The sequence below is a fragment of the Crocodylus porosus genome, unplaced genomic scaffold (genome assembly GCF_001723895.1).
Source record: "Crocodylus porosus isolate Cpor-Errol unplaced genomic scaffold, CroPor_comp1, whole genome shotgun sequence".
NCBI lineage: Eukaryota > Metazoa > Chordata > Crocodylia > Crocodylidae > Crocodylus > Crocodylus porosus.
This window is the reverse complement of record NW_017728943.1, coordinates 113,497,805-113,511,416: the sequence shown is the minus strand read 5'-3', so window position 1 is coordinate 113,511,416 and position 13,612 is coordinate 113,497,805. Positions and strand designations below refer to the sequence as shown.

At 39.1% G+C, this 13,612-nt stretch overlaps 1 protein-coding gene across 1 annotated transcript in view; it reads right to left on the bottom strand.

The window, feature by feature from the left end:
* Positions 1-1,140: 1,140 nt before the first annotated feature.
* SERAC1 (serine active site containing 1) overlaps positions 1,141-13,612 on the bottom strand; it is a 51,486-nt gene continuing 39,014 nt past the window's right edge. Inside the window, exons 14-18 of the mRNA XM_019550025.1 lie at positions 11,892-11,992; positions 8,882-8,979; positions 7,798-7,980; positions 5,262-5,405; positions 1,141-2,622 (exon numbers count right to left, since the gene is read on the bottom strand). Of these exons, the coding sequence (XP_019405570.1) occupies positions 2,486-2,622; positions 5,262-5,405; positions 7,798-7,980; positions 8,882-8,979; positions 11,892-11,992 (663 nt within the window). The 3' untranslated portion in view covers positions 1,141-2,485. The remainder of the gene's footprint in view (positions 2,623-5,261; positions 5,406-7,797; positions 7,981-8,881; positions 8,980-11,891; positions 11,993-13,612) is intronic.

The following is a 13,612-nucleotide window of genomic DNA, read 5'->3' as shown; positions in this document are numbered from 1 at the left end:
TAAGTTAAAAGGTTACACATTTATCCATTCAGCAGTTATAGAAAAATGAGAGTTCTTCAAGAATTCCAGTTACAATAGCCAATACAAAAGGATTTACCGTACAAAGCATTACCACAGAATCTCATTGATCCGAATCCCTCTTAGCTAAAAAAGTTTACTTCTCAAAAATGGGTAATGTCACACTCCACATGTTTTACAATGTTCAGTTCAAGTCTGTCCAAATCCTGGGTATCCAAACTAATTCCATATGGCCCAGGTCTGTTCTTAACAAATAAGAACTCTACTGTATTTATATTCTGAAATTTAAGAGACAGCATCAGCAGAATATGTTTCTTTAAACATTGTTTTGGGCCTGTTTCAGTCTGAAATGCTCCCCTGAAAACACATAGGGCTTCAGGTCAAAAATGGTGCCAGGCCTTCTGTGCTGCTGTGGATCCTGAACCTGACAGCGCAAGTCTAGCTGGCTGAGGCTAAGCTTCAGAAACTGCTCTTCCCAGCTCTGTGTCCTCCTAGATCAGGATGTTCTAATATGGGGATGTCAAAGGTGGTTTCAGCAGACAGAATTTTTATACTAAGCTCTCATGGGACTTCTGAGGTGCATTTCAACTTGTTTTGATTTTGTGGCTTTTTACCATTGTAACTGTATGATCAGGCAGATTCGTCCCACAAAAGAGAGATATTAAGTGATTCCCTAAACAGTCTCTGGTGGTTCCCCTACCAACATCAGCCAAGGATTCTGTTAGCAAAGGGCTGCCTAGAAGCCTCCAGCCTACTCGGGTGTTTGGTTTGGCAGAGGTTGAAGATCCGTGCCTGCAAACTTCAACACAGCTTTGTTAAATCAAGGCCATAGCCAGGCTGCTCTTAATTTTGTTTGGATTCTTTTATGGCTTAAAGATAGGTGGCTGAATACTGGCAGTCTTGTTCTAAATTACATTTATTTCTCATCAGTGATATTAACTGTGTCATCATGACATTGATCCAAAACACTCAGGGCAAAAACAGTCCACACAATACAAGACAATGCTGCTGGTTTTCTACATGAAGTAAATAACTTCACACAGGCCTCCACAAGTGCAAAATATTTTGCTTTGAAGTCCTCAGTGTTTCTGATAAGAGCTCTGGGAATGTCCTTATTTTTTCCTGCCTTATTGATATGCTCTTCCTCCTCCACAAAGTCTCCTGTCATAGCTACCATCTTGTCAAGGACTGCATAAATGTCTTGCTCCAATAGAGCTTTTCCAGCACTATTCTTTAAATCAGCTAAAAAGCTCCCTACTGAACATCCAAGCCAATGCCTCCAGGAATTAAGAACACTGCCTTCTCAGCGTCCCTAAATTAGGCAGCCAGAAGTTAACACGTGCGTCTCCTATCCTAGATCTTTTATTTGAAAGAGCAAAAGGCCTCCCCTTGACCTAGCCAACACAAACTAAGCTGAAATAAAACAGTCTCACATTAGGTCAATTTTTCTATTATCTAGAAGTTCAAGAGCGGATATGATTAAAACAGAACTGTGCAAGACTTTTTTTTTTTTTAAACAAAACTAGATTAATCTCCCATTGTCTCCTTTCCACAGGATACCATGCCAAAGATCAGATTAGGTGATGATATCTCCTCCTCAGGCAGGAAACAGTACTGGACTTGCTAACATTCCTCAGTCCATGAAACAAAAAGGCAAGTAGAACAACCAAATTGTAACTGGTTATCAGTCAAAATACTAATCTTGAAGAACACAAGGCTCCTGTGGACTTTGACTTAAGGGAACACAGTTGAGGGAAAATAAATATCTGTCTTTACATATAATTACATATAATTTACATAATTTAGGCAATTGGATGCAGCTATAAATGTTAAATCTGTTATTTGATAAGTGGGATTTATTAAAAAAGAAAGTTTAAAAAATATTCTGAATCAAGCAATCAGGGATATTCCCTCTACATTTTGTTTTAATACCTAACCATGAACAAAAGATGTGTACTTCAAGAGAGCTGCTTGTTTGCCAACCCAATAATCATCTTCTTGGTTAACTGTTTTTGATTCTCTGTACAGGATTTTTATCCAGGAAGTATAGTTATTTCAGTCAAAAGAGCCAGGACCCTTGTAACAACCTCTCCAGCTGGGAAGATACATCCTTCACAGCTCACCAAATCATGTTCCACAGAAATAGCTACAAAATACTTGAAACTTCCTCTTCCACTGTATCTCCATCCTCTGCTGGCCAAACAATTATATAAATTATATAGAGGCATGTTGACAAGCAAAATTAATCAAAGCTGATTCTCACCTTTTAATGTCAGACTTACAGGACTGTGGATTGGTGCACATTTATTTTGAATAAATTTCAGCCATAAGTAGTGCAGACCTATGCAGATATGCTGAAAGCCACACTGAGATCATATTTTATTAATAATATAATGTATTTGCAATTCTCATCTTCTCAGAAGTTTCAGACAAAGGATTTTGCTATGTGTGCACACATGGCAAAGAATTAGCTTCCAAGTTCTCTTGCAAGTGCATCCTGAATGAACTTTAAAGTCCGCTGGTACAGGAAAGCATCCTTCTTCTTTGGCTTACAAATGTTTAGATGATTGACAGCCACCGGAATTAGATCTCCTATACCTAAATCTGGACCAAGAAAAATAAAAACCACTCAGAGTTCAATAAAAGAGAGCATCCAGATTTTTTTTTAAAAAAACTCTTGCATTAGTGGTTGCTTTTCCAGAAGCAGTCAGCTCTTCTCTGTTTAATTATTTTTCCTGAGAATAGGTTATGTTTTTAATGGACCAAAAGCATTTTAAATACACTGCCATATTAAGCAAGTATGACTTCAAAGGGATCAAGGATCTGTGAAGGCAAACACTATTGCTAGGACCTGCTGAAGAATCACAACTTCTGCTTCTCTACTGAGCCAGTTAGCAGTACCCACTCTGCAATGTAATCAGGGCTGTAGTGAACTGAATGGGAGCTTCACCATTGGTTTCAAAGCAGCCCAGGATGTAACCTGCAGTGGGTGCGTCTACACATGTGATTTAATGCCCATTTTTTAATGGGCATTAAAATGTCACAAAAACTGTGCTCTTTAGCTAATGCACATTAAAATAGACTAAAGAACCTTCTTCTAGTTCCTCATGATGGAGGGTATTTTTACACACACAAGCGTCACAGCACCTGGTGCTTTGCAGCGCTGGATGCTTTTCATCACTTGCAGTTGTAAAAGTGGCAAAATACGCATCAGTGCTGTGAAAATGGTGTAGCGTGCTTTTGAACTAAAACACATAAGAAGATGTTTTAGTTCAAAAGTGCACCACTGCCATTTTCTGCACACTGACATGCATTTCACTTCTTATACAACTGCACTCGGTGCAACACAGTTCACATCAGCTTGTGTGCAGCTCGTGTGCTCCGAAGCAGTGGATCTCCAGCACATTGCGGGACAGAAGGGTATGTGTATAAATGCCCGGAGGTACTATATTTAATGCTCATTAACTAAAGCACATTAAATGAGCATCTAGATGCACCCAGTATCTGCATTTCAAAAGTATCTAATGGAATGTGGAAGGCTTTACCAATTGTCAAACTTGTTCAACTTTACCATAATCAAATAAAATCTTTATAAAAATATTTTGAAATGAAGATTAAAACTAGGGTGATTTACACTTACATATTCAAAACAGCATAAAGGCATGTTCCCTATGACGGCATAAACTCCTAAAAATGGTGCTCCATTTCCAACTCCTTATTTACACTGAAACTAGTTAAGACGCATAGGGTTCCTCACAGCTCTCACTTCTAGGTCAGGTTATGCTGAGATTGGCAATTTAATTCTATTTGCAAGTGCTTGAATTTTCAGAGAAATTTTTCATTGTGCCTGAAGCTTCTTCTTGTACATGACAGGCCACTAGAGTGGTAGAGTGGGTGTGTGAGAAAGCAAGCATTGCTTGTCAGCATAACCACTGAACAAACTGAGTACCACTAGGTGTGGGAACAGTGTAAGGAGTGCTGAAATTTCTAAGTGCTACTTCAAAAAAAGGAGAGCACTCTGCCAGCATCATATATACAATTCTTGCCATCCTGCTCTACACAACTCCTTGTGCCTTGATTGTTTTTGTATTTTGTTTTTTTCTGGTTTAACTCTCTAATTGTCAGGCTTCATTTAAAATACAGGCATACCTCGGAGATATTGCGGGTTTGGTTCCAGACCACCGCAATAAAGCAAATATCGCAATAAAGTGAGTCACACGAATTTTTTGGTTTCCCAGTGCATATAAAAGTTACGTTTACACTATACTGTAGTCTATTAAGTGTGCAATAGCATTATGTGTAAAAAAACAATGTACATACCTTAATTAAAAAATACTTTATTGCTAAAAAATGCGAAGTGAGCAAATGCTGTTGGAAAAATGGCGCCGATAGACTTGCTCGACTCAGGGTTGCCACAAACCTTCAATTTGTTAAAAAAACGCAATATCTGCAAAGCGCAATAAAGCAAAGCGCAATAAAACGAGGTATGCCTGTATATATATCAATAATATTTTGCCAAGTAAACAGGTAAGAATCAGTCCTTGCAAAAATCTCACTAGGCAAGTCAATCCTGTATGGGAAACCCCCAAGCCATGAAGTAACATTTGAAATCTCCAACTCTGGACTACAACAAGTTCTATATGCTGATCATAAATTACACAAACCCTGCATTTTTTGCCTTTTCACACACCAGCAAAAATAAGCAAGTCAAGATTTCAGGATTATGAATTAATTTTCAACACACAACTGCTTCAGCATACATCTTCTGACTGACGAAGGACATGGATGTAGAACAGGTAGAAAAATATATTTGTGTACAATTACTTTGGTCAGTATTTGCCAATTTTCTTTCCTGTTTTTAGGGTGGCTACAGCTGGGCTTTTTTGTTGGCTAGTGAAAATATGCACATGTCCATATTAGGCTGTAAGAGTTTTAATCAGAAGAACAGATGAGAAATATAAAAGCAAGGCCTGTATTCCTTTAGTAAGTATGCACTGTTCAAATGTGAAAAATGTAAGAGAGATGCCTTCCGATACATGCATAATTCCCTTTGACTTCAACAGGAGGGGCACACATGTATAGATACAGGAATGTAATCAAGTTTAAAAACTTGTGAAAACTTTGTAAAAGGCACCATCAACAACTTTTCACATAATATCCTATTAAATATCTTTTCAACTACTACTATGATAGCATCCTTCCCTATAGCAAAACACAAAAAAGCAAATAGTTATTTGACATACTTGCTGATTCCACTGGTACCACGTGCAGTTTTATCATGCTCCCTATGTGTGTAGGTAAAGTTTCTGCAAAACTCAACACTGGAAACTTTTTATCCTTGGCAAATGAGAGAAAGTCATCATTCAGTTCTTTAAGGGCAGGAGAGTCTGAAGAAAAATGGAAAATAAATATTGCAGTATGTGTAAACTCAGTCTCAGAACTGAAACTTATCTACACTAATCATGTAAGGAATAATTTTTGGCAAAATGATAACCTCAAATAAAAAGAGCAGCACATCTGTTGTAAGACCCTGTGTTCAATTTAACAGGAAACTGGCTTATGCAACTCTGTCATTTGATCCTACACTTCCATAGCAGATAAAGTATCAGAGAATCATCAGAATAGGACAGGAAGGGACCTCAGGAGGTTAATCTGGTTTGTGCCTTTGTCCTAAGGAAAAAATCCTGCCCAAATCATTCCTAACAGATCTTTATATTCTTCTTCCAGTGATGGACATTCCCCAACTCCCTAATGATTCCAGTGCTTAATTAGAATTTTTTTCCGTACCACTTAACCTAAATCTCACTTTTTAAATTAAATTTAATTTACTTCTTGTCTTATTGCTAGTGAACATAGTGAGTCATTCATAACTTCCCTCTTTGCAGCAACCTTTCATATATTTTAAGGCTGTTATGACACTCCATGACAAAACTAGAAACAGTACTCCACCCGAGTCTTTAGTGTGAGAATGGAAGAACTATTTCATGTATCTTACATATGAGCCTACTGTTTATATATCCTAGCATGATGTTGTCCTTTTTTGCATAAGTCTGACTCATTGCAAGCACAGTACCTCATATACTTTGTGTGGCACTACAATACTGAGATCTTTTTTCTGGAGAACTGCTGCCTAACACAGTTGAGAATGACTGGCATTTATTTGTGCAGTCACTTATTCTACCTGTCATACTTTGCACTTGTCCATATTGAATTTCATTCCATCTATTTCAAGGTGGGTTTTTCTCTCCCTACAATTTGTCAAGCTCATTTTGAATTCCAGTCCTGTTCTCCAAGTGCCTGCAACCTTTCTTGACTTGGTATCATCTGCAAATTTAATGAGTGTACTCTTTATTTCATTATCCAAGTCATTAATGAAAACACTGACTAGTACCAGGCCCAGATGAACCCCACTCGATACATCCTTCCCATTGGAAGTGAGACACTGACATCTACTCTTTGAATATGTCAACCAGTCACATAGTAACCTCTCCCTTTTTTCCATCTGGAGTTAGACTATATTTTCTAAACTGGTTAAAAGGATGTCACAGAGACAAATGTGAGACAGATGCATCACATCTACTGTTTCTCCACTATCCACAAGACCTGTTACCCTGCCACAGAAAGAAACTGAGTCGACCTGACAAATCCAATCTGGCTGTTATTTATACCCTTGTTATCTTTTAGATATTTATCTATTTATCAATAGATTTAATGTTTGGTTATTCTCATATCTTTAAACAGAATGGAGCTGAGTGATCGATAACTCCTTGATTCTCTCTTTTCCCCCTTTTAAAAAATTGGGGTTAAGTTTGCCCTTTTCCTATGTTTTCCACCCATATTGCACATTCTCTATTCTACACTAGTCTAAGTTCTTACCTCTCTTCAGTGATGCCAATTGTGTTAACCATCTGAGTACAGTTAACCTTTCAAGTGAAGGTTGAAGAAAAAAAAACCTTAAACATTTTGGCTTTCTAGGTATCACCTGTTCTTAGCATCTTTTCCTTATTGTGTAGCTGACCAATTTGTCCTTGTACTTCTTCTTACTACCAATGTAAATATAAAATCTTTTCTTGTTTCTCTTCATGTCTCCTGCTATTTGTATCTTATTTCCTGCTTTGGCCTTTCTGATTTTGGCCTTACCCCCTTTATATTCAGACTTAGTAATTTCACCTAGATTTTAATTTTTGTTCAATTCCTCCTTGAGTTCCAGGTCCTTGAATAACTTGTGATTTAATCACCTTGGTCTCTTCCTACTTTTTCTACCTTTCCTTCACGTTGGAAAAGCTTGTGCATATCTCCTAATTATTGTTCTCTTAAGAAACTGACAATGCTCGTGAATTCTTCATTCGCTTACCACTGTTTCCAAGGGGATCTTATCTACCGATTATTTTAGTTTACTGAAGTCTGATTTCTTGAAGTCCACTGCTTTTATTCTTCTGTTCTCCCTCCTTTTTCCCCACCCCCAAGAGTCATTTTGCCATCTCTGTCACCTAAGTTACCTTCCACACTCAGATTCTCAACTAGTTCTTTCATCTTGGTGAGGTATACTACAGAGGAGTAACATACTCCGTTACATGTCTAAACAGTTTAGCCTACTCTTCTGTAAATCTGACCTTAGTTCTCCCTTCCCCCCAATCAGATGCAGCAGATAGTTAATCCATGTGACAGACAGTCCTAAAGATAAGAAGAGATGTTGCCGTTTTTATCTATGAACTTTCAGAGATAACAGAAATCAGCAACATGTCATGCTGCTGGTAAGAGTTAAGGAAGTAAACATACCTTTACTGAGTTCCTTAACCTCTGCAGAAGGAAAGAGAAGGTATCTAGCATTTAGTGAGTATTCAGCCAGTCGAGACCCATGATGAGGTACACTATAAAATATGATGCCTCGGGTATTGTTTACAATTTTATCCATTTCTGGGTTCTTGGAAGCATCTACCAGCATCTTTTTGACTAGAAGACCTAGCAACAAAAGAAGTTCACTCATGCAGGGAAGTAAATCACTGTTAGAATAATGATCATATATTAAATATGAGGCAGGCAACAATATTCCTGCCTCAGTTAATTAGCTTTCTAGTTTGTAAAGTCTGTAAGAATATGCAGCAAGCTGTAAGAAAGCAGAAGTAGTAAAATGTCAATATATTGTGTCAATCCTGTACTCCAGACTTACTGAGCTTTAAATGGCACTAGAGACATGTTGTAAAACTGATACAAGGGGAATTTGCCTGTCAGTTCTCAATTTCATGATTAATTTATCGTTTCAGCTAAATTGTTTGGCGATCATTTGTGCTGTTAACCAATACAAGTAAACACCAGAGCTCATTAATGAAGTGCATGAGTTATGCAGTATAACACATTAAGAAAATATCAGCTCAGTTCTCCATTTTCAAATGAGCAGTTGCAAATACCTAGGGCAGGGGTGTCAAAAATGCATCCCATAGGCTGAATCTGGCCCACAGAGCCCTCTCATTCAGCTGTCAAAGTTGACCCACAGGCAGTATGTGGGGCATGCTAGATAGTCCCATGTGCTGCCCACTCCAGACCATATCAGCTCCAGCTAGATCCAGCAGCACATCCTGGAGTGGGGAGCTCTGGAGCAGCTGGAGCAGGACCACGCTACATGCAGTATCCACTCCAGGACATGTATGGATCAAACATGTGGGGGATGGTCTCTGGGTCCAATTTGGCCTGTAGACTGGCTCCATGCCACTCACACAGCCCACAAGGCCAGATAGCTTTGCCTTGCCACACCTGATCTAGGGCAACCAAACTTGTTTCAAATGTGGCTATTTGACTAATTTAACTGCTCATGTTAAAAAATAATCATGGATAATAAATAGCTGATCTATGCCAATGTACTTACCCCCCATGCTATGGGACACCCATACCAAAGGTCTTTCTCCAATACCAGCAGCTCTAAGCTTTTTGATAAGTTCATTGCTTCTATAAGCAATAGATTTCCTGCAGAAAAATAGGATGGAAGTATAAGTATAGTATAAGCAGAAGGAAAGTGAACATAATAAAGGGCAGCTTCAGACTGGAATGAAGTTTCAGTGCATCAGTACTGTGATAAAGGGAGTTAGGCACAACTTATATCAGCTACTGGCCTCACTCAGCTGCCATCATCCTCACTGGAAATTGAGTACTGTACAATGAAAACCATGCAGGACTGTTTCCAAGGAACTGGAACTGAGATAATTTTCTAGCAATAACTAGATTTTGATTTTGCCTTACAAAAATTCTCTTTCAGCTTTAGTTTAGTGGTATACGTCTTGTTAAGTGTTAGGACTTCAAACATTTTTGTTCACATATTATAATAATAAAAATAATTCTTTATTCACTTTATGAAAGCAACAGAGCATAAGAAATGCTACCTCTCTTGAAGCAAAATATACATAAATGTGAGACAAACTAATACTTTGCTGAAGTGTGCATGAAGTTTGGGCCAATGCAATGACAAGTCAGTCAAGGTGTGAACAGATAAACAATTACACTGTTTTAAAGAAGTGATTTACTACATTTCAGCTGAATCTGCTCTGTTTTGTTTCTCTACTTCTAACTCACCTAAGAAGAAACCAAACTTGGGCAGCATGTTCTAGAATTAAACAGTTGGGTAAGTTACTATGGTTTAGCTTCATTTACTGAAGGACAGGAGCAAACAGATAAAACAGAGCAGATAAAATGTAAATCCCCCCCACATTAAAACAGCGTAAATGTTGGTCTGTCCTGGCCCTCTGCATAATTTACCTAGAGTTATTAAAAATAAATAAATAAATGATACTTTGTCCTTTTCAAAGAATAATGCTTTACAAGAATGCCAAAGCATCAACTCCATTTTAAACATGGATAAACTGAGATACAGAAATGGTGAACTACTTGCTTAATATTAACAAGACTGTGACAAAGCAGGAAAAAAACCTGTGTTTTCCAATTCTCAGTACTGTACTTTACAGCATAACATCCATTTTCCTTACAGTAGAGGCAGGTTAAACACAGAAGACAAGATAAGGTGAGAGTTTGGAGTATTAAATAATCAATGGTAAAAATCAGGATACTGGAGATGCTGCTGTGCACAAAGATCTAAATTACAGCTACTTTTAAAAAGTCCTATCCCATCTATTCTCAGCACGGACAGTAAAGTTCACATTGGTACAGCACACATGAAAGGATACCCAAATATACCTTTTTAGCTAAACACAAAGCTTTAAGAGAGCTGTGGGGACTGGATCTTTTTGAAAAGTAAATTCAAACGGGCATTTGGGAATTCACAGCTCTATGGGGACTCGAAATATTGTCCTATGAGTCCACAGCACTTCTATGACAGCTTTGTAAATTCTTTTTTAAAAAGTCAGCTAGCATAGCTATGAAGGGTAATGGAAGGGCTAGGTTTTGACTGTTGATACACTTTAGCAACCCCTTTCATCCCTTTTGTTTTTTAACATTCACATGAAGCTGTTAAATATTCAAATACTGCATACTCTAGTGATCTTTCTGAACTCAGTTTGCTGCATTTTATCAAAGCAACAGAAATTGCTACACACATAGAGACATTTTATTTCCTTTTACTTACTTCCCTAACTTCTTACACAATGGGCTGAATTTTTTTCCATGATGTATGTAAAGCAAAATTCTCCCTTAAGCTCTGATCCTGCAAACACTTTCCTGAACATAAAAACTTCAGAAACAAACACAAATAAACACTTATACAGATGTTTATCTATAAAAACACACAAGCACTCCCAGCTAAGGATATGGAGCTGTGCACCTACTTAAAGTTCTATACATACATAACTGGCTTAAAGGATTAGGACAAGGACCTGATCCAGAGCCCAGTCATCTCTATAGAAAGAAAAGAAATTTTGAGGCTAGGGACAGAAGTTACACATAAACCAGTAAAACTGATTGGAAACCAGTTCAAAATCTGCAACACAACAAGTTCAGTACACATAAACTACTTTAAAAATAGCCAAAACTGTTTTAAGATAAACCTGGATGGATCTAGTATCAGACTGGACTGTTTTAGTTTAAATTGGTTTACTGAACTTCTATCCCAGATCCTCTCCAGATTCAAGTTAACTTTCAGTCCACCAGAATCCCAGGATGCTTTGCATCTCCCCCCCTCTGCCCCCATCTCAGGGTGGGTGGGCTAGAATTGACTCAAGCTGTCTGCTCCAGCTAAGCAGAGAGGTGTGCTCTAGCACTCCCCAGGTTCTGACCTGGGCCACTGTAGGCATGTGGCTGCATTTCTGGTATCAAAAGTAAATGTCTGTTCAGTTTCTTATTGGGTCAATCTACACAGGTTACACTAACGTGTGAAGATTAAATTGATTCAGCCTTGGTATTTTTGACTGTCTGTACTTAGCTTGAGTCTGTGTTAAGATTTTTTTTCTTTTAGAAAACAAGCAGTCAAATTGGAGGTGATGTTCCAAATAAGGTGTATGCCAGAGATTCCCAATGCTTGTGGTCAGAAATACTTCTGGCAGGAGTACAGACCTGAATTACAGTAGGATGTGGTATTTCCTACTTTATGTCCAAAGCTGCTATGTATTTTATTCACCGTAGAGATCTCTTTCCAGGGATTTACAGCTCTTGAAAAAAACTGTATTCCTATTTTCAGTCTGCAGATAGTCTAAGTAGAACACAGTCTTCCACAGTACTTCTGGAGGACTGTTTAAGTTAATGGAACACCCCCTCCTCTTCAATTCTCCCCCCCACATATCTAAATAATATGTTGTCAACTATGTGGAGTTTGAAAACAAATAAGACCACTCCTGCCTGGATGATCCCATAGCTTTCATAGCTTCTCCCCTTTCATAGCATCACTTTCATAGCTTCTCCCCTTCTCCCCAAATTATATGCGCTGCATTTGTTACCTGTGTGCCTCAACAGGGCATTTTGCTTTCCAGTCACTCACATGGGTATCATACTCCACAGACACAATTCTTAGGGCAGGGCAGTCTGAAGCGAGCCATGTCTAAATTAGATACAAAAAGCAGATAAAGGAAAATTAATGCTTTCAAAATCCAGCAACTGGTCCCCAAACAACAAAATCAAGGCTAGCAATCCATTGAAACCTGATAGTTAATCTGAAGGAAAAGAAAAGGAAAACACAGAGTTATGTTTAGGAAACGATGTAAAATGACTTCTTTCTGAAAATATTTGCTACTAGTGTGCCTCTTCAGAGCTGATTATTTACAACAACAAAAATAAGTTTTTCTACTGTTAGCACATCACAGCCAACAAGGCTAGTGGAGAATGAGCTGGATTCTATTCGACTCTTACATTATTGATAGAAGGATCTACCAAGTTCTGATTGCAGAAGCAATTACTTGAAATAGCCTAAAAGATACCCAGATTTTAAAGTTCTGAGGCTGCATTTGCAGAACAGGAAGGAACAGAAACCACTTTTTGAGTTTCAAATTGGAGCTCTTCTTAAAAATCATGTAAGTGTTTTATAAACAAAAGACACAAAGCTGACTTCAGTGGAACATCAGAGATGATTTTTAGTGCTGGGGTGATATCAGGGATGATTTTGCCCAATGATACTCCTAACACCTCTTTGTGGCAGAGTATTATTATTGTATTACAGGCAAGTAGGTGAAGGAAGTAGTGCAAAGCCCTGAAGGGAGTAATTGCCAGATGGCTTCACAATTCTGGTATTCGTGGTGCTCTCCTGTATAATTGCTGGAAATCACTGAGAATGGAACCTCACACTATCAATTTTTACAGAGCTACTTTTCTGATTACACTATGCAGAAGGAACAACAATAAATTAGATGGAAGCATGGACTGATAAAGATAACTATCAAACTGTAAGCCTCAGCTAATTAACAGCATGTTTATTTATAAAAATACAATATGCACTTATTAAAAAGTCTGTGGTTTTACAGACAATTTCTCAAGATGTGAGTGGCATACAAAAAGGAGAGAATTAGGGTGCACTGATAAAGATTCTTTTGGCCAATACCAATGGCCGATTATTAACCAGCCATATCAGCCAATACCGAGTTGATATGCAGCCCGGCAACTTGGAGAGCAGTATCCTACTGGAAGTCTGTGGGGGGGAAGGGATGGGGGAGAAGGGGTATGGACAGAGGCAGATCAAGGCCCCATGATGAGGGAGGGAATGGGGTGGGGGCAGGGACAGGGCGTGAGGCAGAGCTGCAGGTGGCTTGTCTAGGAGATGTAGGGGGTTGGGTTGGGGGGTGGCTCCCTATCGCTGTGCACACCCCTGAGGGAGGCATGGGGGGCATGTGCTGCCCTGAATTTGTGCATGGGGCAAAGGTGGGCTCCCTGGTGCGGACTAAGGGCCAAGAGCTGCACTGGCCTCTTCCCGGAGTGGGGGCTAGGCTGGGCTGCACTCAGTGTAGGTAGGAGCGAGGCAGGCAGTGGCAGCACTGGGAGGGAGGACTACAGGGTGGCTATGGCAAATTGTGGGGTGGCCATAACCTACCCTGGAGCATGCCCTCAGTACCACCACTGCTACGTGCCTCGAGCACAGCCCCTGGCCCTGAGCCCACAGAGGGCACCCTGCCCTCACCCCATGCACAAATCTGGGCCCCCCATGCCTCCCCCAGAAGTGCGCACAATGGCG